We start from the raw sequence: 26,967 nt of genomic DNA, 5'->3' as shown, positions 1-26,967 counted from the left end.
GTCCATTATGGTTACAATACATGCACCGTGTCACGGTTGTTATAAGATCTGCACACACACACACACACACACACACACACAAAATGAGACGGGCAGAGGAGTGGAGACGGCTGCTCGTTGACAGACAGCTGTGAGATTGGGTTTCTTGGTTCCTGGTTTCACTTTATTAGCTGGGGTTTGTGCATGCGTGCGTGCGTGCGTGCATGCACGCGTTGTAGGAGTTACTCTTGTCTCGGGTAGAGTGGAATTCGACTTTTTTTTATTTTATTCCACCATGATTGCATTTCTGTGGTTTATTTGGACAGCACTTACGACAAGTGATATTTTTTATTTAGTGTTGTGTTTTGCTTTCCATACTGGGTTTACTGATCACTGTGGGAGTATGTTTTGTATTGCCGGGTTTGTATTCCGTGTGATACTTTCCATTTTTGAACATGACTGAATGTGCGCATGTTGACTTTGGATGTACGGTATACAGGACACTGTCTGTGCTCATCTCTCCATATAAGATAAGCTTGTTATTGCAATTAAATGTATTAACAAGAGCTTGAGACTAAATAACAACTTTCTAAAACGGTTAGTCCCAATACTTGATTCTGATTGGCTGGTTACCGTCACGTGACTGTTGTAAATTTCACAGATAACCCACACCTTCAATCACTTCATATCATTCGCAGCTGATTCCGCATCTCTGTAGCTGTACTGGGGAAGGGGAGAGCTTCATTGCCTTACAAACACATGCCGTGCGGGCTTCTAAGCACCGCCCGGCTCATATGACTGAATGTGTGGCTCCAGGCAGCCCCGTAAAGACATCAAGCGCTATTCTCCCGTCACATACTGTAGGTTACTTGCCGAGCAAAACAAGGAAGTGATGTGGCTCGCTCTGGTGGCGCAAAGCGTAGCTACTTTTGTGAATGTAATAGTTTTATTAGGTTAATATTGCTATACGTTTGTAACCGTTTTAGAAAAGCAATAAGCCACTCGAGGCCCCAGCTTACCGGGTATTTTACACTGGCTGGGGGGTAGAAGACCCTCGGCTGCGCGTCGGGTCTGCCTACGCCCCCAGCCAGTGTAAAATACCCGATAACCTGAGACCTCTCGTGGCTCATTGCTTAAACATTGGATTGGAACACATGGTTCGATGGTATGATGAGGTATGACGGGTTGGTACTGGGTGTGTATTTTGTCGAGCTTGTAGATGTGTGAAAATGTTTCAATGGAAATGATTGTCATGCAAAGATTCTTCCATCATAATCGCAATTATCTTGAAGATAATTGCAATTATCTTAAGCACTTAGTGTCCTTATTGTGGGGAAAGCTTTCGAAAGGATGGGCTTGTTGATCGTCTATAGGATTTAAGCGGTTAGATAATTGCAATTAGGTGAGCGTGTCATGAGGACGGCAGTGGGTGCGCGCTCACCGCTGGGGATGTTCAGAGCGTGGTGCTTGTCCAGGGACCAGCCGCCCAGGTTGGTGGGAACCAGCTCAAAGCCCTGCATCAGAGCCGTCCTCCTCTCCCATTGGACCACGCCAGGACACGCTTCGTATTCATAACCCACCGACACTGAAACACACACACACACACACACACACACACACACGTGATTAACATGGGCATTCTTTAGGAAAGCAACAACTTCTCACCACATATAATACTTATCAATTCCATCACATTTGACATGGTTTCACAGTACACAGCATTACACCATGTAATCAATTAATCTTCCATTCACTTTCAATTAATTCTACAGTGCACGCACAGCACCTGACTCACATCAATTATTGTGATTTTAATTAATGCCACGCACCAGCACCTGAGACTTTTGTTTAATGTTTGCACACATAATCATGATATACGGTAAGGGTATTTTACTGGACATCGCTGAAATGCATCAAGACAGTTAAACACAACCAATGTACAGTATTAAGACATGTTTCTGTCCAGCCAGCATCATCATTCACAATACAGGATGTATTGGCTTCGTTGACTGACAATCCTGTAGCGCTATAGAGCGTTATAAATCGTTCATTTTCCTCAGACTTTTCAGAAAGTATTTATTTAAAGACGTTTACGCTGCAGACAAAGCCAACTATTGTTGTGACAAATCATGACTGGGCTGAACAAATAATTAGAAAGAAGAAGAAAACGGCAGGTTACAACAATTTTTTTATTGTTTTTCTTCTTTGTAATTATTTGTTTGGTGTAAAATATTGTGTTTGTTGTCATGATTTGTCACTCTTGTCATGACAAGGGTTGTCTTTAAATAAATACGTTTTGAAATGTCTATGGGAAAAATGCATTGGAAACTATTTCCTGGGCCTGGCGTCGTCATGAAATGGTTTCAGAACCATGCAGCGCATGCTTCCCACTATAGGAACATCCCTTTACTCGTTCTCTGCACATTGTATCCACAAAGTAGAGGGACCGATAATGAGCTAAACGATTTTCACTTTATTTCCCGAACAAGAAAATCCAAGTTACGGGGGAAAAAAAAACGATACGTTTTGATCGCCTATTTAGTCAGACGCTTTCATGTTTTTTCAAGTGAGTTGTGCGCATTAGCGCATCCCCTGGTCGAATGTTGACTTAACTGAAGTCATTTGGAAAATCTAATTCCACACACACACACACACACACACACACACACACACGCACGCACGCACGCACGCACGCACGCACGCACGCACGCACGCACGCACGCACGCACGCACGCACGCACGCACACACGCACACACGCACTTCCAGCGTGCCGTGCCTTGCGATCCTATAGTGAATGAAGAGGCAGATGAAAGGCGGCTGTAATAAGACCTCATCAGTGTGTTTGCACCCAGGAGGCCTGAGAGAGAATAGAACACATACAGGCCTAATCAGGAGGAGACCTAGAATTAGCTGCCGACGAGCCTCTCGGCTGTAATGATACTGCCCGCCCGCCCGCCCGCCACTACAGCTAACAACCGTCAACAGTGCGCTCGGCTCAGCAGGCCTATCAATACGTATAGTGCGGCGGGCAGCAATTTATACCACTCCGCTTTGGCCCCTATAGCCCATTCTGTGCGGGAACGCCTTTTGGTGTTAGCATTATGTTATGCTTTGGCTATTGAAAAATAGCAGATCTACAAAGCTCGTAGCGCGCCACTCGGTGGCGCGCTACGAGCTTGTAGGTCTGCTATTTTTGAAAAACGACTGACATAGAAACATGGCCTTTTCAGAAAACTGTCCGGATGTAGAAGACATTTTTTTTAGAATCTGATCTCAGGTCAGAATGGGCTAGTTTGAGGGCAGTAAACAGTGGGCAGATAACTGCCGATCACGGCGAGTTCCACGCATGGCGCTAACCAAATGTCGGCAGCTCAGCATGGAGATTGGCAATAACAAGCACCTAACGGACAATCTACACTAAACCATGTATTTAATCTACACTACAACATGTATTTAATCTACACTACAACATGTATTTAATCTACACTACAACATGTATTTAATCTACACTACAACATGTATTTAATCTACACTACAACATGTATTTAATCTACACTACAACATGTATTTAATCTACACTACAACATGTATTTAATCTACACTACAACATGTATTTAATCTACACTACAACATGTATTTAATCTACACTACACCATGTATTTAATCTACACTACAACATGTATTTAATCTACACTACAACATGTATTTAATCTACACCACAACATGTATTTAATCTACACTACAACATGTATTTAATCTACACTACAACATGTATTTAATCTACACTACAACATGTATTTAATCTACACTACAACATGTATTTAATCTACACTACAACATGTATTTAATCTACACTACAACATGTATTTAATCTACACTACAACATGTATTTAATCTACACTACAACATGTATTTAATCTACACTACAACATGTATTTAATCTACACTACAACATGTATTTAATCTACACTACAACATGTATTTAATCTACACTACAACATGTATTTAATCTACACTACAACATGTATTTAATCTACACTACAACATGTATTTAATCTACACCACAACATGTATTTAATCTACACTACAACATGTATTTAATCTACACTACACCATGTATTTAATCTACACTACAACATGTATTTAATCTACACTACAACATGTATTTAATCTACACTACAACATGTATTTAATCTACACTACAACATGTATTTAATCTACACTACAACATGTATTTAATCTACACTACAACATGTATTTAATCTACACTACAACATGTATTTAATCTACACTACAACATGTATTTAATCTACACCACAACATGTATTTAATCTACACTACAACATGTATTTAATCTACACTACAACATGTATTTAATCTACACTAAACCATGTATTTAATCTACACTACAACATGTATTTAATCTACACTACAACATGTATTTAATCTACACTACAACATGTATTTAATCTACACTACAACATGTATTTAATCTACACTACAACATGTATTTAATCTACACTACAACATGTATTTAATCTACACTACAACATGTATTTAATCTACACTACAACATGTATTTAATCTACACTACAACATGTATTTAATCTACACTACAACATGTATTTAATCTACACCACAACATGTATTTAATCTACACTACAACATGTATTTAATCTACACTACAACATGTATTTAATCTACACTACAACATGTATTTAATCTACACTACAACATGTATTTAATCTACACTACAACATGTATTTAATCTACACTACAACATGTATTTAATCTACACTACAACATGTATTTAATCTACACTACAACATGTATTTAATCTACACTACACCATGTATTTAATCTACACTACAACATGTATTTAATCTACACTACAACATGTATTTAATCTACACCACAACATGTATTTAATCTACACTACAACATGTATTTAATCTACACTACAACATGTATTTAATCTACACTACAACATGTATTTAATCTACACTACAACATGTATTTAATCTACACTACAACATGTATTTAATCTACACTACAACATGTATTTAATCTACACTACAACATGTATTTAATCTACACTAAACCATGTATTTAATCTACACTACAACATGTATTTAATCTACACTACAACATGTATTTAATCTACACCACAACATGTATTTAATCTACACTACAACATGTATTTAATCTACACTACAACATGTATTTAATCTACACTACAACATGTATTTAATCTACACTACAACATGTATTTAATCTACACTACAACATGTATTTAATCTACACTACAACATGTATTTAATCTACACTACAACATGTATTTAATCTACACTACAACATGTATTTAATCTACACTACAACATGTATTTAATCTACACTACAACATGTATTTAATCTACACTACAACATGTATTTAATCTACACTACAACATGTATTTAATCTACACTACAACATGTATTTAATCTACACTACAACATGTATTTAATCTACACTACAACATGTATTTAATCTACACTACAACATGTATTTAATCTACACTACAACATGTATTTAATCTACACTACAACATGTATTTAATCTACACTACAACATGTATTTAATCTACACTACAACATGTATTTAATCTACACTACAACATGTATTTAATCTACACTACAACATGTATTTAATCTACACTACAACATGTATTTCATCTACACTACAACATGTATTTCATCTACACTACAACATGTATTTAATCTACACTACAACATGTATTTAATCTACACCACAACATGTATTTAATCTACACCACAACATGTATTTAATCTACACCACAACATGTATTTAATCTACACCACAACATGTATTTAATCTACACTACAACATGTATTTAATCTACACTACAACATGTATTTAATCTACACTACAACATGTATTTAATCTACACTACAACATGTATTTAATCTACACTACAACATGTATTTAATCTACACTACAACATGTATTTAATCTACACTACAACATGTATTTAATCTACACTACAACATGTATTTAATCTACACCACAACATGTATTTAATCTACACTACAACATGTATTTAATCTACACTACAACATGTATTTAATCTACACCACAACATGTATTTAATCTACACTACAACATGTATTTAATCTACACTACACCATGTATTTAATCTACACTACAACATGTATTTAATCTACACTACAACATGTATTTAATCTACACTACAACATGTATTTAATCTACACTACAACATGTATTTAATCTACACTACAACATGTATTTAATCTACACTACAACATGTATTTAATCTACACTACAACATGTATTTAATCTACACTACAACATGTATTTAATCTACACTACAACATGTATTTAATCTACACTACAACATGTATTTAATCTACACTACAACATGCATTTAATCTACACTACAACATGTATTTAATCTACACTACAACATGTATTTAATCTACACTACAACATGTATTTAATCTACACTACAACATGTATTTAATCTACACTACAACATGTATTTAATCTACACTACAACATGTATTTAATCTACACTACAACATGTATTTAATCTACACTACAACATGTATTTAATCTACACTACAACATGTATTTAATCTACACTACAACATGTATTTAATCTACACTACAACATGCATTTAATCTACACTAAACCATGTATTTAATCTACACTACAACATGTATTTAATCTACACTACAACATGTATTTAATCTACACTACAACATGTATTTAATCTACACTAAACCATGTATTTAATCTACACCACAACATGTATTTAATCTACACTACAACATGTATTTAATCTACACTACAACATGTATTTAATCTACACCACAACATGTATTTAATCTACACTACAACATGTATTTAATCTACACTACAACATGTATTTAATCTACACTACAACATGCATTTAATCTACACTAAACCATGTATTTAATCTACACTACAACATGTATTTAATCTACACTACAACATGTATTTAATCTACACTACAACATGTATTTAATCTACACTACAACATGTATTTAATCTACAGTACAACATGTATTTAATCTACACTACAACATGTATTTAATCTACACTACAACATGTATTTAATCTACACTACAACATGTATTTAATCTACACTACAACATGTATTTAATCTACACCACAACATGTATTTAATCTACACTACAACATGTATTTAATCTACACTACAACATGTATTTAATCTACACTACAACATGCATTTAATCTACACTAAACCATGTATTTAATCTACACTACAACATGTATTTAATCTACACTACAACATGTATTTAATCTACACTACAACATGTATTTATTCTACACTACAACATGTATTTAATCTACACTACAACATGCACCTAACGGACAATCTACACTACAACATGTATTTACACCATGCACCTAGCGGACAATCTACACTACAACATGTATTTACACCATGCACCTAGCGGACAATCTACACTACAACATGTATTTACACCATGCACCTAGCGGACAATCTACACTACAACATGTATTTACACCATGCACCTAGCGGACAATCTACACTACAACATGTATTTACACCATGCACCTAGCGGACAATCTACACTACAACATGTATTTACACCATGCACCTAGCGGACAATCTACACTACAACATGTATTTACACCATGCACCTAGCGGACAATCTACACTACAACATGTATTTACACCATGCACCTAGCGGACAATCTACACTACACCATGTATTTACAGTAGTGTAGCTCTTGGTTGTATTTTTGAGTGGTGCTAGCCACTCCTATGTGGAGCATACTGTAGGAGTGGCTGTATGTATGTATGTGCACGCGCGCACACACACACACACACACACACACACACACACACACACACACACACACACACACACACACACAGAGATTATTATTGCTGAATACTGTCGGCCTGCATAATATTCTTCCATTTCTGTTGCAGTGTCGTTTGTCTCAGACCAAGGATGTCACAATGGAAATACGGCGCCCGACATTCTTGTGTTTGTATCCTTGACGTTTCTAAGATGAACATGATGTCACCTGTGTTTTTCCCGTATGTGTATGACGTCTAATAAAAATCTAATCTTCTCTCCTTCTCCGTTATTGTAGACCAACGGTGGGCAACTTTGACGATGGCGAGGGCCACTATATTACTACTCACGCCAGAGGGCCACAGTGCATATTACTGTCATAGCAAAAATAGCCTATATTGCTATATTTTTGCTATATTTGAATTGGAATCCTGAAAAGTAACCTTTTTATTGCATTTCAAATGCATTTAGTTATAGTTATGTTAACAGTTCATAAAGTTAACTATGTTGGACACAAAAAGACAATAGCATTTTAATACTAGTCATTAAGTACTAGTCATTTAATACAGTCATGAAGTAATTAAAAGCGGGTTTGGAATTGTAGCAGCTGAAATCAATACTATATCGGTATTCTGATATTAACTCAATGTCTGCCAAGGACTTGATTAACTTCTTTTTTTATCAACATGCGGGCCGCATTAAGTGAAGGGGACGCCAGTTTCCCACCCCTGTTGTAGACCGAAGAGGACAGTGTAGTGGGCTCCCAAGCCTTTCCACGAGAATGTTTTTAATTTAACTTTTATTTATACAGGTGAAAATCCTTCTACGAGGGAGCCCTGTTCAGTAAAGCAGCAACAGACCATTTAAAATAAGTCAAGTGCACATGGCAGGAGAAATAATTAGCACACTTTAGATATTCCAAATATCCATAGCATCCCCCATAGGCCATAGCACCACTTTAGCCAAATGGCTTTAAAAAAAAAATGCACTAAAAAGGGTAGCCCTAGAATGGCTCGTGTTGTTTCTATACAGTATGTACAGTATTTCACATACAGAGCCATAGAACGGTCCTGCTAAACTTCTGTTCGGGTTCCAAATTGGCGGCCTAAATGTGATAAATGCTCCGTTTGTACTCACCCATTAAATCATTCCAAAGACGTGGAGTGAAATATGGTCCTCTAGTTTTATATAATTATCCGTGTGAAAGTTCTGGCACAAAACGTGTATTTAGTCAATTATCTCCACTTTTTCACGAGATGCACACGGACGTCTTTCTCTCCGGGGCAAAGGGGCCCGGAATGATCGCTGGACCATTTTACGAATGCGTCCTGTTTACCGCAGACGTCATCACCAATTGGTCCAGGGAAACACAAACGTTTGGGTCACACAATTGGCCAACACAAAACCACTCATGATCCGTCTACTACATTTGATAGCTAGCTCCACAGTGCAATCAAATCTTCAACATTGAATGTAAAATAAATATACATTATAATGGGATATATAGCTCATACTGTATGCAACTCCTTCACATCTCTTGAGTGAACAAAAACGTCGGCTTCTTCTTAAAACTCATATAGTTATCCTCAAACAAAAACAAATAGGTAATGAGTTCCATTGCTCTGTAAGGATCAGAAGCCTTCTTTGTTTAACATAAGATACTGTGAGATGACGATAATGTCATATAGATATTTAGACAGCTGCTATAGGTTCCTTTAGTTTCAATGTATGAATTATTATTTTGATAGTCATTGTTTTTAGACTATAGGGTCTTCTTGTGATCCTTTACGCCGACTCTCTGAATTAGTTTACCTCGTGTTTGCCTTGCTTTATTGTAAGCCATTTGGGAAACATCTTTCTTACACACCTGTATTTTCTTCTATGGAAATCTGTATTTGTTTTTATACTGTCTGGATACCCAGTCTGCCTCCGTAGGAGACTTGGCTCGGATCTGAACCCATTTGATTTGGTGTTTTAAACATTATGTTATAATTTAGCTATTGGAAAATAGCAGATCTACAAGCTCATTGCGCGCCACCGAGTGGCGCGCTACGAGCTTGTAGGTCTGCTATTTTAGAGAAACCGTTAAAACGTGGCACAAATCGTTTGATATATATTTTTTCAGAGTGAACGTTTTGGACGCCGGGGCTCAGGTGTGTAGATGACGTCCCCCGCATGTCTTTGAACTTATTAAACATTCTCCCAGAACAATAATAATAAGAAGAAGAAGGAGAACAAGGGAACAGAGTTCTGGGGGGGAGAGGAACGGCACAGAGGAGCGTGTACAAGCAGGGAAATCCCAGATTAAGCTCTTCCCTAAATCTCCGCCTTGCCGTGTTGGAATCAATAATATGATTAGAGTAGGGAAAGTGAACACTCACAGAGGGACGCGAGGAGGAGGAGGAGGAAAGGAGGGGAAAAGTTACGAGGCCGCAAGGAGAAAAAATCTCAAAGCAAGTCTAATGTGTTTATATAAATGATTGATATTTGCTTTATGCGTCATAGATTAGTTTTCATGCCGCGCAACCGTTTCATTTCGGGTCTGAACGCGTTTACTACACTTTGAAGTTGAGATTTTTCCGGGGCAATCTCCTCCAACATAATTGGGGAAGGAAAGACTATTATCGGAGAATCTCATGCCCCCGTTTGAAAAAAAGTAATTAACTTATTTTTGCTTGTACTTTGTAATGTTCTACATTATGTGCTCGTTGGCGTGCGAAATTCTTGTTTTAATATCACATTGATTTACTGATGTCGATTGATGCCGAGTGATTGTTTGATGTAGCGGTTTAAACGGCGCGCGCTTGCCTTTCGTGACCCGTGCGACCCCGATGAAGTCACACAGGCGTTTTATTGTTTTAAGGTGCCTATAGCACGTCTATTAGGTGTATTGTCTGTCTGTCTGACTGACTCTGTCTCTGTGTTCCGGAGCTAATCTCGCACTGGAGCCTTCCAGAAGTTCTTCAGAAGCACTCCCACATATACTGCACTGTTTTATTGTTTTTCTTATATATGTAACCCATCCCAGAGAGCCCCTTATTTGTGTTTTGCATAATTGTGGATCCATCCTATACTAGTGCTTACAATGCAATATCGCCAGTTGTATTTCATCTAGTTTTGCTACTTGTGTGTAAAAAAAAAAAGGCATTATGTTTTGAACTTTTGATACGTATATAGGGAGGATAGAAGGTATTCTGCCTCACTGCCTGACAGCGCTGATGTGTTTATTGAAATGCTTGGTAATTGTTTTGAGCGTTTGAGATTAGTTTTTCCACTGTTGAAATGTTCATTCGGGTCTGAATGATTTGCTACACTTTGAAGTTCAGATTACTGAACATAATTGGGGCAGAAAAACACAATATCAGAGAATAACATTATTTGAGAAAGTAATTAACCCATTCTGAACGGGAACCCATTGTGGTGTTAGCGTCATGTTATGCTTTTAAGCTCGTAGCGCGCCACCGAGTGGCGCGCTACGAGCTTGTATAGGTCTGCTATTTTTGAAAAATCGAAGAACGACTGACATTTTTTAGAATCTGATCTCAGGTCAGAATGGGTTAATCAGAACAGTGTGTGTCCAACCTCGTATGAATCTGATCTCAGGTCAGAATGGGTTAACTCCTCGCATCACGCCAGCAAAACTGAGTTAACGAACTCTCCGCGGGCGCGTACACGGTTCCGTCGAAACTTCAGCTGACACTGTGCCCCACTTGGGCAAACTTCCTCCCCCGCGACCCCCGAAACCACCCGATTGGAAATGCATTGAAACAAGACGGAAATATACCTTGGCGCCAAAAGGGAAATCACAGACTCTCTCTCTCTCTCTCTCTCTCTCTCTCTCTCACTCAATTCCATGAAAAGTGAGTTCTTCTCTTTTTTCTTTTGACACAAGACTTTTTCCGGGACGCCACCACCACCACCACGCCGCGGACAAAGAACCCCTCAGAGGGAACGCATCAGTGTTTCCAAAACTGCTGCACATGGAGAATATTGCTATGGCTATATTACAAAAGCAGGGGCAGGGGCACGAATAACTCATGCACGAGCACACACACACACACACACACAAGCACGCGTGCACAGACAAAACAAACACATTTGCACTCGACAGTACATGAACGCACGCTCATATATATATATATATCTCTCACAGGTGAAAGCTTTCATTCCTCCACTGCAGAAGCCTCGGGGGCGATGAGCAAACAGAGCGTGAGCTTTCTTTCTCTTTCTGTGTGTCGTGTGCTTGTATGTGTGTGTGTGTGTGTGTGTGTGTGAGGAGTTCCACACAGAGGGGCAGATCAGAGGAGGACATGGGCGGAGAGGAAAGAACAAGGGAGGTCAGTGGAAAGACAGCGTAGAGGTAACAGGGGAGATCAGAGGGAACGGAGGAGACGACATGCGACAGAAGAGAAGAGACAGCAGCAGAGAGAGAGGATGGGTGGTGAGGGGGTAGAGGTGGGGGGGGGGGGGGGAGGAGTCTGAGCGAGGCACAGAGGAGAGGATGGGAAGTGAGGACGGAGCCGGGAAGGGCATGTGTAATAATACTAATAAAAAAAAGAAAAGGACATCCTGCTATGTCTGACATCGGGGGCTTGCATGCAGCATGCGAGACAACATCTGTGTTATTGCCCTGCAGCCAGGTCACAAAGCTGACCACATAACCACAGAGTCCCCCCCGGGGGGGGTCCTGCTTTTGGACCGTCCTGCATGGCAACCCTCTGCCATATAACCTCCTCTGTCCAACATGGCAACCCTCTGCCATATAACCTCCTCTGTCCAACATGGCAACCCTCTGCCATATAACCTCCTCTGTCCAACATGGCAACCCTCTGCCATATAACCTCCTCTGTCCAACATGGCAACCCTCTGCCATATAACCTCCTCTGTCCAACATGGCAACCCTCTGCCATATAACCTCCTCTGTCCAACATGGCAACCCTCTGCCATATAACCTCCTCTGTCCAACATGGCAACCCTCTGCCATATAACCTCCTCTGTCCAACATGGCAACCCTCTGCCATATAACCTCCTCTGTCCAACATGGCAACCCTCTGCCATATAACCTCCTCTGTCCAACATGGCAACCCTCTGCCATATAACCTCCTCTGTCCAACATGGCAACCATCTGCCATATAACCTCCTCTGTCCAACATGGCAACCCTCTGCCATATAACCTCCTCTGTCCAACATGGCAACCCTCTGCCATATAACCTCCTCTGTCCAACATGGCAACCCTCTGCCATATAACCTCCTCTGTCCAACATGGCAACCCTCTGCCATATAACCTCCTCTGTCCAACATGGCAACCCTCTGCCATATAACCTCCTCTGTCCAACATGGCAACCCTCTGCCATATAACCTCCTCTGTCCAACATGGCAACCCTCTGCCATATAACCTCCTCTGTCCAACATGGCAACCCTCTGCCATATAACCTCCTCTGTCCAACATGGCAACCCTCTGCCATATAACCTCCTCGGTCCAACATGGCAACCCTCTGCCATATAACCTCCTCTGTCCAACATGGCAACCCTCTGCCATATAACCTCCTCGGTCCAACATGGCAACCCTCTGCCATATAACCTCCTCGGTCCAACATGGCAACCCTCTGCCATATAACCTCCTCGGTCCAACATGGCAACCCTCTGCCATTCATATAAGCTCCAGTCTGTCCCCGTCTGAATTCAAGCAATAACAAGCGGGACATATTCTGCAATGCTGCAATTTTCCATCACGTGATTGACTGGCATGCATAAAAAACAACACCACTATAACCATAACCATGCCACTACAAATAAGTAGTGTGTACAGTATATGTTATGTACTGTATAACAGGGGTTGACACTAATGCTGGCCCAACTGCCCGTGGCATGTAAATAAACCATTCGGGGCTTTCTGGTTCACCAGACGGGCGGCAAATGCGTTTGAATGGGGAAAGCGGCCATCTTCATTAAATATTATTGGTTATACATGAAGAACAAATTGACGCTGCCTTTTTACAAGTAGCAGTTGTGCCCATTCAGAGAGAGAGAGAGAGAGAGAGATTTTTTCCCTGGACCAAACAATGAATGCTATACTGTGGTTTACAAAACCCTTCACTCTACTATAGAGCGTAGCGCGTGGCAGTCCCGCCCCCCCCTCGAGAGACCCGGAAAATAAATCCCTGTTAATTTTCCTCATAGACTTTTCAGAAAGCATTTATTTAAAGACGTTTACGCCGCGGACAAAGCCAACGCTTGTCGTGACAAATCATGACAACAAACACTTTTTTTCGGGCTGAACAAATAATTATTTGTTTGGTCCAAAATGTTGTGTTTGTTGTCATTATTTGACACGACGCTTATAAGGTCTTTAAATAAATACGTTTTGAAATGTCTATGGGAAAAATGCATTGGAGACTATTTCCTGGGCCTGGCGTCGTCATGAAAGGGACTGCGACGCTAGCATTATGTAATGCTTTAGCTATTGAAAAATAGCACTCTGTGCCGCGCTACAAGCTTGTAGATCTGCTATTTTTCAATAGCTAAAGCATTACACAATGCTTAAAACACTGTGTGATTATTCTATATTCTGTAATCCAGCTGTTGATGAATTCAATACAATGGACCACAATATGGAAACAAGTCCCCAGGGCATTTTTTTGTTTTATCATTTTAGCCCAAGTTGTTGTGCATTTTTGACTAATAAAAGTATTAATTCAATCCAATGAACAAAAGTGAGACAGGACCAAAGCAGTACACCACCCTGGGACTTTGTGAAGTCAGTTTTGGGGTCACAGGATTTAACTCGCAGCCATGCATGTATTTCATTCATGACTCACATTCACGCCACCGTCCACTGCCTTTCACTGACATTTCAAACGGTACTCTCTCATCAACTCACTCATTTACATTTAGTTCAAAGATTTAAACATGCCGGAATGGTTTTACAGCCTTTCTCCCCGTCGAGATCCAGGATTCCATGCTGAGTGACTGCCATTCAGTTCACAATTGCTGACTTTCAACAAAAGTGTGTCCCTTTTATTTATTCAGGGCACGTCTATACATTCCTATAAATAGAATTTCATTATTGTGACACTCGACTGCGTTCCCTGTATTTGTATATACGGTGGCTCTTTGCACAGACCTCCTTTGTGAATAATAAAATGGCTCGTGGTTCCCATTCATCATCATCATTGTTATTCACTTCAGTTGTTATTGCTCTCGTGGTACCAGTACCTGTGGCGTGCGTGAGACCCCAGAACAGTTGTTATTGGTCTCGTGTCAAACCAGTACCTGTGGCGTGCGTGACGGTGAGACCCCAGAACAGTTGTTATTGCTCTCATGGTGACCAGTACCTGTGGCGTGCGTGACGGTGAGACCCCAGACCAGTTGTTATTGCTCTCGTGTCAAACCAGTACCTGTGGCGTGCGTGAGACCCCAGACCAGTTGTTATTGCTCTCATGGTACCAGTACCTGTGGCGTGCGTGAGACCCCAGACCAGTTGTTATTGCTCTCATGGTGACCAGTACCTGTGGCGTGCGTGAGACCCCAGACCTCCTGTCCATAGACGTCCGTCTTGTTCCAGACCATCCGGTGCACCAGGCCGGGCCCGGCGGGGTACCAGCGCTGGTACAGCCGGCCCTGGACCGAGGCGCGCACGTGGACCTTGGCCAGGCCGCCCAGCGGGGACACGGGGGACGAGGGCGACGGCGGCGTCAGGAGGACGCGCAGCAGCGACAGGTAGCCGGCGGCCCGCGTGCTCAGGTAGCTCAGCTTCACGAAGGACCCGGGGATGGGGACCTCCTCCTGAACCGCCTACAGAGAGAGAGAGAGAGACAATTTACAGTTCAGGCATTTACGGTAGCAGACGCTCTTAATGTAGAGCAACTTACAGTAAGCGAGAACAACACCTGGTAATACTGTATATCCAATACATAAAATAGGGTATCTTTGAAAAACAAAGAAAGGTCCCACACACTGTCACTCGCCACAATGTTGCTCCTTAATTAGGTCGACGTTTCGGTCGATTAGACCTCCATTGTCTGTCCTGATGAAGGCCTAACGGACCGAAATGGCGACCTAATAAAGAACAACACTTTGGCAAGTGTCTGACATTGTGCGGGGCCTATTCATTGCTACCCTTTAGCTAGTGTTAATGCATGCTCTAGTGCCCTACGCTCCTGTCACTATAGCCTTCTGAGGCGTGCATCTGCCATTTGCTAAAAAGGTTTGTTAAATCCAATACATAGAAATAGTTATCATAAGCAAGCGATAAGAACCCAACATCTGTCTCTAGACCATCTGTACAGTGAAGCTATAAGAGTATACATTACAGCGTGCCATGTCTACATAAAATGCTATCCAAGTTATGTAAGTGTATACTATACACTTATGTAACTTATAATAGCAAAGGCTATACACTGTATAGCCTTTGGATAGGCCTGTGAGGTCGCCGAGGCCATAAAGTGCTGCGGCAAGTGCGACGGACTATTTGCAGCGCGGTAGTTATGATTGGCAGGAAATTAGGATTAATTATTTCATGCGCAGAATAATAGGCAGAGTTGATGTGGGTGGTTTTCTCGGCAAAATGGCTGTATTATAATATATTGCCTTTCTCCAAGGCCTTTGCAATCGCCCACACATTCGCACACTGGCAGTGGAGGAAACCATGCAAGCCGGCACAAAGCGCTCCATCGGGAGCATCGGGTTCAGCATCCTGCTCAAGAACACTGTAAAGGACCACTTCACCATTTCTCAACCCATCTTCATTATAATAGGTCCTCACTGATAATCATGGTAGAATGGCACAATTCTTTCCTACTCGAGTCCGTGTCTCATAGGAGGGCTGTGGGCAGTTATGAAACCTGTCCGCCACGTGACATTATCGCAGATTATTTTTAAACAAGATTTTATTTTTTTTACAAAAATGTTTAGATTTGTATTATTGTGAGAACGAAGACCGCATAGGTTTTGTATACTAGCACCAAATAAAAGGCTTGTCCGTGCTTCTGCATTAACCCATATTGACCTGAGATCAGATTCTAAAAACGTCTTCCACATCCTGACAGTTTTCTGAAAAAGCCGTGTTTCTATGTCAGTCGTTCTTTGATCTTTCAAAAACAGGCTTGAGGCGCGTTGTTGGTATAGACTCCCTTATTTGTGCTTCCATTTTCGCATTGCAACTTTTCAGGACTATATATAGAAAGCCTTGCAGTTTCTATTAGCTTAAATTACACCGTCTGTGCATGATTATTAGTGAGGACCTATTATATGTGACGATAGGTTGAAAAGTGATGAAGTGGTCTTTTAACCCATTCTGACCTGAGATCAGATTCATACGAGGTTCCCACTGGACACACACTGGTCTGATGAACCCATTCTGACCTGAGATCAGATTCTAAAAATGTCAGTCGTTCTTCGAATTTTTCAAAAATAGCAGACCCGCCACTCGGTGGCGCGATATGAGCTTGTAGATCTGCTATTTTTCAAAAGGTAAAGCATAACATGATGCTAACACCAAAATGGGTGCCCGGTCAGAATGGGTTAAACGGCCAGGCAGAGCCAGGGACGACGGCCGCTCCACCTCTGGAGCCACTGCTGCCCTATAGCCTCGGAAAAACCCAGACGTTTTTATTTCCAGGGAGGAGAAAAAAAAGTCTGGGTCCGAGTCCACTTCAATTCGGCATAGAGTAGTAGCGCAAACATTGCTCACTCTCTGCTGATTTCTGATCGTCTGCACCTTTGTTAAATTGACACGCACACGCACATACACACACACTCCTCTCTCTGTCGCTCTAAGACTTAGAGCGACAGAGAACTATGCGCAGCTGCGCGGCATGAGACTAATTACTTAGAGTCTAAGTAATTAGTCTCATGCCGCGCAGCTGCGCATAGTTTCTCCCGGCGGATCCTGCCATAAAAAGCATAGGTGAGTTCCAGGCTACTGCTGCCCCCCCCAACAGCACTAACCCTTCTCGCTCACTTAGATCATCTGAGACGGGGAAGTCTGTTTGAAGTTTAACATTCCCTAAAGCATCCTAGTGGACAAACGCTTCACCTGCCCTATAGAGTCTAGACACTTTCATCCTCCTCTAGGCCCCAAAGCAATACACTCACACCATCAGTCCTGTTTTAATCCACAGATCCACTCAGCTTTTCACCGCCACCATTCCTCTCACCAATGTATCACGTCATCTATTTAGATTTGTTCGTATGCACGTTGTTTACATTTGTTTTTGCTTTCACACTAATGCTAAGAATTCTATTTAGATACACAATAGTTATGGTTATAGCATTAGATACAATTAAGCAATATTATTACAGTTACCCTTAAAACTAAGAAAATCACTGAAAAAATATTTTTTTTCAATGGCCACTAATGTCCCAAGAAACTAGCTAGCCTAGCCACCGAGTTTGCTAGCGCTCTGGGAGAACAGAGCAGCTGAATTATTTGTTTTGATTAGGTGGTGAATGGTGCTGGTTTAATCCACGGCTAGAAGGCTGTTTCAACCAATCAGATTGCTTCCTCGAAACGGCCTGTGGTATAATACAGGATTAAATACAGTATATACAGACAGAGCTGTTGGCAGTGGTTCCTTAGCACCAAAGTTCCTCTGAAAAACAGCTATAGTGACTTTCTGATGGGAGTAGAGGTGCAAAAGGGCCGAAGTAAGATGCGGGAAGTATTTCTGACCAGGGGGTCCGGTGCGAAGCCTGGCGTCCCTTAACCTAATAAGGCCGATTCGACAAATGCCTTCTAAAGTATAGTATAGTTCTGACATTTTCAAGATCTTTCTTGGCACAAAGTGACGCGCATGTGAGCATGTACAGTACACGTGCCATTTTTGAATAGCCGACGCTATAAAATCCAAAATGACTGAGATGCCTTCCCGTAATTGTGACGGTCCACGGACGGTGCTTTTGCGTTTAACAATATTTACTGTCTAGCCGTGACTCTGCCTTTGATGTGCCCTCCGCTGCTCAGCTGCATGCTCTGTCCCACTGATTGACTGGCTGAACATTCTGCACTGTGTCTCAGAGAAGTGAAGTCAGAACAGAAGCGCAAACTTTATCCCCAAACGAGGGGAGGAGAGGAGCAATTATTTGACACCCCTACACATACCTGTAAACCGAATTTAAAATGTCACTGCTTCGCCATTTCAATGAGAAATGCGTCTCATAGGACCCAGCAGCGCCACGCAGAGTTGCAGACATTATTAACTACACCCGTTACTTCCTCCTCCCATGCTAATGTGACATCATGTGCGCCGTGGCGCTCTGTCGGAGGTGCTAGATGGAGAGTGTTCTGTGCATGCCTGACGCACCGGGTCACGAGTTCACTCTGAGCAGAACTTATGAGGCTCTTCTGGGCAAATTGCCCAGCGGCACACTGCTCCTAAAGTATAATGAAAAGCCGTCATTTGATTGGCCCGACTGGATCCACCTGCAACACGCCCCGCCGACAATATATTAAGTGAGGAACACTCTTGTCATAAATTGACCCATTTATTGCACCAAATGGAATACGGTTAAACCATGGCACCGATGGCTCTGCTCTTAAAGCTAAATAACACTTTGGTAGTGGTTTGAGGTTGTGGTAGTTACGCTGAACCTCGTGCAAGTCCAAAATGACTGGTTAGATCTTCGATAGTTGCTCTCGATTTAAAAATAAATGGATAATTCAAAGACAATTCCCCCATTGTCTTGCATTGCACGGTGAAGCAGGTCTTAAAGTCACTCTTTTTGGAACTCAAATGAACTTGAACAAAGCGGATTCCGACAATGTATAACATTACAAAACCTTCGACGCTGCATTTCTTCCAAATAAAAATGCCATCTTCCAGGTGATTTTATACTATTCCGCATTGAGCAGTGTGTGAACCGCCGCACTTCTGCCGACTCAGCAGCGTCCAATTTGCATTGGCGATGGGTTGGGGGAGGCCCTCATGACTTATCCCATTCTGACCTGAGATCAGATTCTAAAAATGTCTTCTACATCCCGACAGTTTACTGAAAAAGCCATGTTTCTACGTCAGTCGTTCTTCGGTTTTTCAAAAACAGCAGACCTACAAGCTCGTAGCGCGCCACTCGGTGGCGCGCTACGAGCTAGTAGATCTGCTATTTTTCAATAGCTAAAGCATAGCATAATGCCAACACCAAAACGGGTTCGCGCCCAAAATGACTTATCCTCGTCAAACACACACGCTATACGCACAAGGCTGTGCTCTGCGACGTCAGCATGTGACGTACAGAACGTATACCTGACCTAGTCGTGTCAAGCTGTCGTCCATGTCGGACGGATCAAACCTCTGTATGCAGTGATGCCAGATTTCTCACGAGAAACAAGACAAGCCCAATGAGGCCATCATGCTATAAGAGGCCCAAGGTCAGCACAAGGCTATATAGGCTCAGAGCTTGTATAGAGCTGCCATTTTCTAATGTTTTCAATCTCCCTGAAACATTTTTTTTTATAGTTTTAATTCCACAAATCTTCCATGGCAGTCCCCGGCACAAAACATGTTCAGATGGGGGTCCGTGGACCAAATACATAATTTGGGGGGGTCCTTGACATGAAGAGGTTTGAGAGCCACTCCACTAAGCATGCACTGACCTGCTATTATTATTATTATTATTATTATTATTATTTTGTAACATAATAGTCCAAAAAGTCATCAGCCAGTATATTGCAAACAGTGTTAATTTTTTGACAATATTTTGATTTAGTCTTAGTCTTAGTCTTTTGAATAACACACCATTTAGTCTTAGTCCTATTTAGTCTTCTGAAAAACGTTAGTCGACTTAGTCTTAGCCTTAATGCAATGTTAATTTTAACAGAAAATATTAAGTCTTTTGAATACCACACCATTTAGTCTCTCAGTCCTATTTAGTCTTCTGAAAAACCTTAGTCGACTTAGTCTTATTCAACCAAATTAACACTGATTGCAAATGAGTTTCAGCCAGTTGTTCCCCGGGAACCCGCTGTCCCCTTCACACAGTGTCTGATATACGAAGCGCGTCGTGCATGGTGTACCTGTAGCTCCGGTATGACGGGCCCCCGCTCGCCACACGCTCCGGTGTAGCGGGGGAGGGGCGAGGGCAGCACCAGCGGGTACGGGCTGACCACGCTCCGGACGTCGCACCGCGGCACCGCCGCCTCCTCCCGGGCCATGGTCACGTGGTCCAGCACCAGGAAGTCGTTGTTGGGGGTCCAGATGGGGCGGGTCTGCGGCAGGAAGGGCGGCCGCTGGAACATCAGGGTCATGGACATGGCCCCCGAGGTCACCAGGTCAAAGCTATACGGAGAGGAGAGGTGAGACAGTGACAACACTGGAAGTAGTACAGTATACCTGCACATTGTTACAGCACTTTGTGTGTGTGTGTGTGTTTGTGAAATATATATATATTTTTTACATATTAGTAGTTAAACAACTAGTCGACTAGTAAACTAGGCAACTAGTCAACTAGTAAAAATGACTAGAAGTGAATGCCCTAGTGTGTGTGTGTGTGTGTGTGTGTGTGTGTGTGTGTGTGTGTGTGTGTGTGTGTGCATGTGCGTGTGTGCATGTGCGTGTGTGTGCGGGCACAGTACAGTACCTGCCGTCCTGCCTGCTGATGGTGTAACCGTACTCCGGGTGCTGCAGGAAGGTGATGTTGACGCCCACCAGAGGAGAGCCATCCTGTAACAGCACACTGCCTCTGATGACAGCCACACGGCTGGAGAGAGAGAGAGAGAGAGAGAGAGAGAGAGGTTGGTCAACAGCACACTGCCTCTGATGACAGCCACACGGCTAGAGAGAGAGAGAGAGAGGTTGGTCAACAGCACACTGCCTCTGATGACAGCCACACGGCTAGAGAGAGAGAGAGAGAGAGAGGTTGGTCAACAGCACACTGCCTCTGATGACAGCCACAGGGCTAGAGAGAGAGAGAGAGAGAGAAGAGAGAGAGAGAGAGAGAGAGAGAGAGAGAGAGAGAGAGGTTGGTCAACAGCACACTGCCTCTGATGACAGCCACACGGGCTAGAGAGAGAGAGAGAGAGAGAGAGAGGGAGAGAGAGGTTGGTCAACAGCACACTGCCTCTGATGACAGCCACACGGCTAGAGAGAGAGAGAGAGAGAGGTCAGAAATAGAGAGAGAGAGAGAGAGAGTCAGAGCTGTCAATCCTGATGAACCGGAAAAACATCCATACTTCCCTTATGGAAGTTTTTCCGGTTCATCGGGATTGACAGTTGCGATGATTGTATTTGTAGAGACATGGGAGCCCAGACAAACGTCCTTGTAAGCAGACAAGAGAGAGAGAGAGAGAGAACAGCTCTATTCACTCTCCCTATACCCTAGTCCCTGACAGCATCACTGTACTTCCTTTGCGCCCACAAAAACCTGCCAGGGTTGGCCAGCGGACAAGCGCCATAAATACAGCCAATGCTCGCAGCGACATGTCACATAAATAAATACCCTTCACACACGCACGCACGCATGCACAAGCGTGCACAAGCGTGCGCACGCAAGGACACGATTCAATTCAAGTCTGTAATTAGCCACGCCCACTGCCACACGCACACATCGCGAAGCATTTTTAAGAATTCCCGCTGATATTTTCCAGTAAAGTGTGAAACAGGCTGTCTGAACTGAGGGATAATAGTCGAACCCATAAAATGGAGACATATGGATTTAGGATGACTCACGCGTGCATGCGTAGCCCCCCGCACACACGCACACACACACACACACAGAGAGAGATACTATCTGCTCCTCCAGGAGGACAGCATGCAGGGTTGCTCTGGGTGACCGCGTCGGAACCGTTTGTTACGTTTTCCCCCGAAAGCTGCCATCGATTTCCGTTACAAGACAACACAGACACACAATTAATTTATTAGTTTATTGTAAAAGTGAGTGCGGGTCGGGTAGGGTTAGTGTGTGTGTGTGGGGGGGGGGGGGGGGGGGGGGGGGGGGGAGGGGGTGGGTTGCAACCGGCCATTTCTCAGCACGAGACCAAAACTTTCTGGGTCACAGGTGCCAACAAGATATATTTACCCCCTCCTCTCCATCATCTCTCTCTCTCTCTCTCTCTCTCTCGCTCTCTCTCTCCTCTGGCGCGCGCACGCCGGCCGAGAGGGCACTGAGATATTTATGGAGACACCTTTATGAGCGGTGTGTTACCGCCATGACACACACGCACAACATAAATATAGCAGGAAACAAACGGCGCGGCCGCTTGTACTCTGACTCTGGACAAGGCTGAGGACGATGTAGTGTGTGTACCTGCACCGGGGCCCTGATGATCCCTGAGCCGGAACACATGGTTCCTGCTCCCTGGGGGAGGGATAGGACGCACGCACGGGTTTGTATCACTATACTTGTGAGGACACCGCATGGACATGTTATGACGGCGATTATATGAAGTTTCGCTTGCCATTGAACCCATTTTGACCCGAGATCAGATTCTAAAAATGTCTTCTATACATCCTGACAGTTTGCTGAAAAAGCTATGTTTCTATATGTCAGTCGTTCTTCGATTTTTCTAAAATAGCAGACCTGCAAGCTCGTAGCGCACCACTCGGTGGCGCGCTACGAGCTTGTAGATCTGCTATTTTTTTCAATAGATAAAGCATAACATGATGCTAACACCAAAAGGGGTTCCCGCCCAGAATGGGTTAACCATTTTGAAATTGCCAATCTACAAGCCCTATACAAACACGTCGCCGCGACGTGTTTGTATATTAATAACCTTCTCTGTTATTTCTATTTTTCAGGCATATGAGTCCATCTCTAACGCACATACACCTACCGTGCACATGTCTAATCCCAAACCCTATAACACCAGCCAACCTGTATCTTTCCTTCGGCGTAATCCTAACTCTAAACCAGGACAATGGTTAATAGCCAATTAAATGCATGCACTAGAATTGGTGTGTGTGTGTGTGTGTGTGTGTGTGTGCGTGCGTGCGTGCGTAACTGCGTACATATACAGTATACATACCTTCATACGTATATGATGGCATTTGTGTCAAATTGAATTAAGAGCTGCTGGTGATAGAAGTCATCGTGTATGACATTATCTAGACATTATCTAGAATAATAGGCAATTAGCCTACTTAAGACTAGTCTTTCATGGGTTTAACCTCTTTTAACCTGGCGTCCTCACCTATATATATATATATATATAAATATATTTATATATATTAGAGAAAGAGAGAGAGAGAGAGAGAGAGAGAGAGAGAGAGAGAGAGAGAGACACTATGACACACTTTTCGCTATATCTGTGGTAGGATGAAGTAGTAGGCTTTATAGGACATAGGTGGTCAGGCAAGTCTCGCTGACTTTCATTTCTTTACCCATACAAAAAAAAGTCTTCTGAAAGAATATATTATTCAAAGATCTTTTTGCCACATTTTCACAATTTAAAAAAATAAAGCAGACTACAAGCTCGTAGCGCTATGAGCTTGTAGATCTGCTATTATATAACACAGAGCGCTCTCACTCTCAGCACAGAGACGACGGGGAGACTTTTCACTTGGATCACATAAGTTGACATAATAACGCCATAACGCGGGTCACGCACGCACAATAACTATGACGCCGTTATGGAATGGGGAAATGTAAAGCGTTAGGTTACAAGTTACCGGAAAAAGTAGTTTCGTTATATAACTTAACGTCATGTAAGGGCGTTAGTTACAACACTGGTGAACACGGACATTGCTGTTCCTTGGGAGTTGTTGCAGCACTCAAAAAAGAAAAAAAAAACATCAGAGGCAGTGTGCTGTGTGCCTCTCACCTGACGTCGAAGGGCACCTCTCCCGGCAGGGTGTGCGTGGCCGTCTTGCCCAGGAGGAAGCGCACACGCTGGTAGAAGCTGTGCGTGTGCGCGCTGGCGGCGGGCGAGGGCGGCGCGGTGGGGGGGGAGGGCGGGGAGTTCCTCTGCAGCAGGGCGAGCGGGTCGGCGGAGCCCTGGCACAGCGCGTCAGAACCGCAGCTCAGCTGCTCACAGCAGTCCGGGTCCACGCAGTCCACCAGGCCGTCTGAAAGACACAACCACCTTCGTGTTTACACTGTAGCATTCTGAGCATGTCGACGTTGGTTTTTTTACAGAGCCGCCGGAGCGGTTGGCCAAAGCTGGAACTGCACGAGTAGCATGTAGCACGAGTAGCATGTAGCATGTACTGTAGTACGAGTAAACCCTGCACTCCTGTAGTACGAGTAAACCCTGACGCCTGCACTAAAGTAACCGCTAAACAAACCTAACTTGCCTAATCCTAACGTGTTTTACACAATTGTAAGCCTAGCCCCTTTATTTATTTATTTTAGCAGCAAGCACAAGCACACACACACACACACATGCGCACTCACACGCACGCATGCAGATTCGTTTGATATTTACCTGGTGTCCTACTGCTTAGAACGTAATTGTTGTCTTTGCACTCTGTACAGTATACGTGGTTATAATATTGAACCAGTCATTTTGTTGAACAGGTTCATGAAAACTCTGATCTTATGCACTGCTAGGTCACTGTGGATAAGAGCATCTGCTAAATGCCTTACTTCTAATTACATGGCAAGAGTTGACAATTAAATTATCCCCCACTCTTAAATACACATGTTGCATACACACACACACACACACACACAGACAGTCACGCAAAAGACACAGCCAAATCACACGTGCAACAAGTAAAGAGTAGCAAATTATGAAGTGGTTCGTTTGTTGCAAACAAGCCACCCACTTAACTCTGCACTGTTCACTTAATCAAGACATTAAACAGTTATTAAACACAGGCAGCGGAGAGAGAGAGAGAGAGAGAGAGAGAGAGAGAGAGAGAGAGAGAGAGAGTGAGATATGGGGGGGGGGAGAGAGAGAGAGAGAGAGAGAGTGAGATATGGGGGAGAGAAAGTGAGAGAGCGAGAGAGAGTTAAACCATTTCGGGCGGGAACCCGTTTTGGTGTTAGCATTATGTCATGCTTTAGCTATTGGAAAATAGCAGATCTACAAGCTCATAGCGCGCCACCGAGTGCGCTACGAGCTTGTATAGGTCTGCTATTTTTGAAAAATCGAAGAACGACTGACATAGAAACATAGCTTTTTCAGAAAAAACTGTCAGGATGTAGAAGGCATTTATAGAATCGTTCCCCAGGTCAAAATGTGTTAACAGAAGGTCATGTGACACACGCACGCACGCACGCACGGCTGTCCAGAGGCGAACAGATTTGTAGAGCTGGTCAGTGAGCCATAGACTCCATCACACTCAGCAGACTCCATCAAAATGTGAACGACACGGACCCATCGTGAAAACATCGCGCGGCCACAAATCACACCTCTATCAGCACCCGGCATCGCTCCGTACAGAGAGCTTTTTCATGGCCGCCACATTGACAATAGATAGTGTCACGTGTATATTATATGTTACTCCCTTCACAGGTGTTACCAATGATACTAACTACCCACAGGAAACTATATAGGGCTCTATTTTCGTCCATGCTAAACCCCTTGCGGGCTGTATTGTGCGTGTCTTAAGTACCAGGTCTTAATACTATAACTTAAGACCTGGAGGCGTTGGTCAATGCTCTTTGGCCACTCAGAATAGCCAAAAGGCATTGAGCACGCCTCCAGGTCTTAAGTTAACTAATAAGACCTGGTACTTAAGACACGCAAAATACAGCCCTATATCCCTAAACTACTTTGCCCTTAGACTCTACTATTTTGAAGAAAAAAACTACCGGTATTCAAAAATGTTTTCCAAAATAGTAAAAAAAAAAAAGTAGTTAAGAGACAAGGGGTTTAGCATGGACGGAAATAGAGCCCTTGTGCCTGTTCTGGCCATGGGGTGAACATTCTCCCCAAAATAGTAGAGATATTTGGTGTAATAAAGGGAAGAAAGCAATGGGGCCAAGGCTAGTAAGACTAATAGATAACATAATGTATGTATCCCAGAGTATTTATTTTGTCACTGTACATACTACATTTGCACAAGAAATATACAATTGTCCATTTAACGAACTATATGCATGCAACTATATGCATATGCATGTGTCATTTTAGATTTGCAGCTAAAAAGCATAATTTTATACTCCATTCTGACCTGAGATCAGATTCTAAAAATGTCTCCTGAATCCTGACAGT

At 42.6% G+C, this 26,967-nt stretch overlaps 1 protein-coding gene across 1 annotated transcript in view; it reads right to left on the bottom strand.

Moving 5' to 3' along the window:
• The window catches only part of tenm1 (teneurin transmembrane protein 1), a gene marked incomplete at both ends in the record, with an annotated part of 354,011 nt that overhangs the window by 119,670 nt on the left and 207,374 nt on the right, over positions 1-26,967 (bottom strand). The window contains 5 exons of the mRNA XM_080773976.1: positions 1,421-1,564; positions 15,386-15,671; positions 20,887-21,148; positions 21,450-21,569; positions 24,628-24,871. Of these exons, the coding sequence (XP_080630102.1) occupies positions 1,421-1,564; positions 15,386-15,671; positions 20,887-21,148; positions 21,450-21,569; positions 24,628-24,871 (1,056 nt within the window). The remainder of the gene's footprint in view (positions 1-1,420; positions 1,565-15,385; positions 15,672-20,886; positions 21,149-21,449; positions 21,570-24,627; positions 24,872-26,967) is intronic.

Source organism: Protomyctophum bolini, assembly GCF_963924005.1.
Source record: "Protomyctophum bolini genome assembly, chromosome: 10".
NCBI classification, from domain to species: domain Eukaryota; kingdom Metazoa; phylum Chordata; class Actinopteri; order Myctophiformes; family Myctophidae; genus Protomyctophum; species Protomyctophum bolini.
Note: the sequence above shows the minus strand (reverse complement) of the source record. Positions and strands in the feature narration are given on the sequence as shown.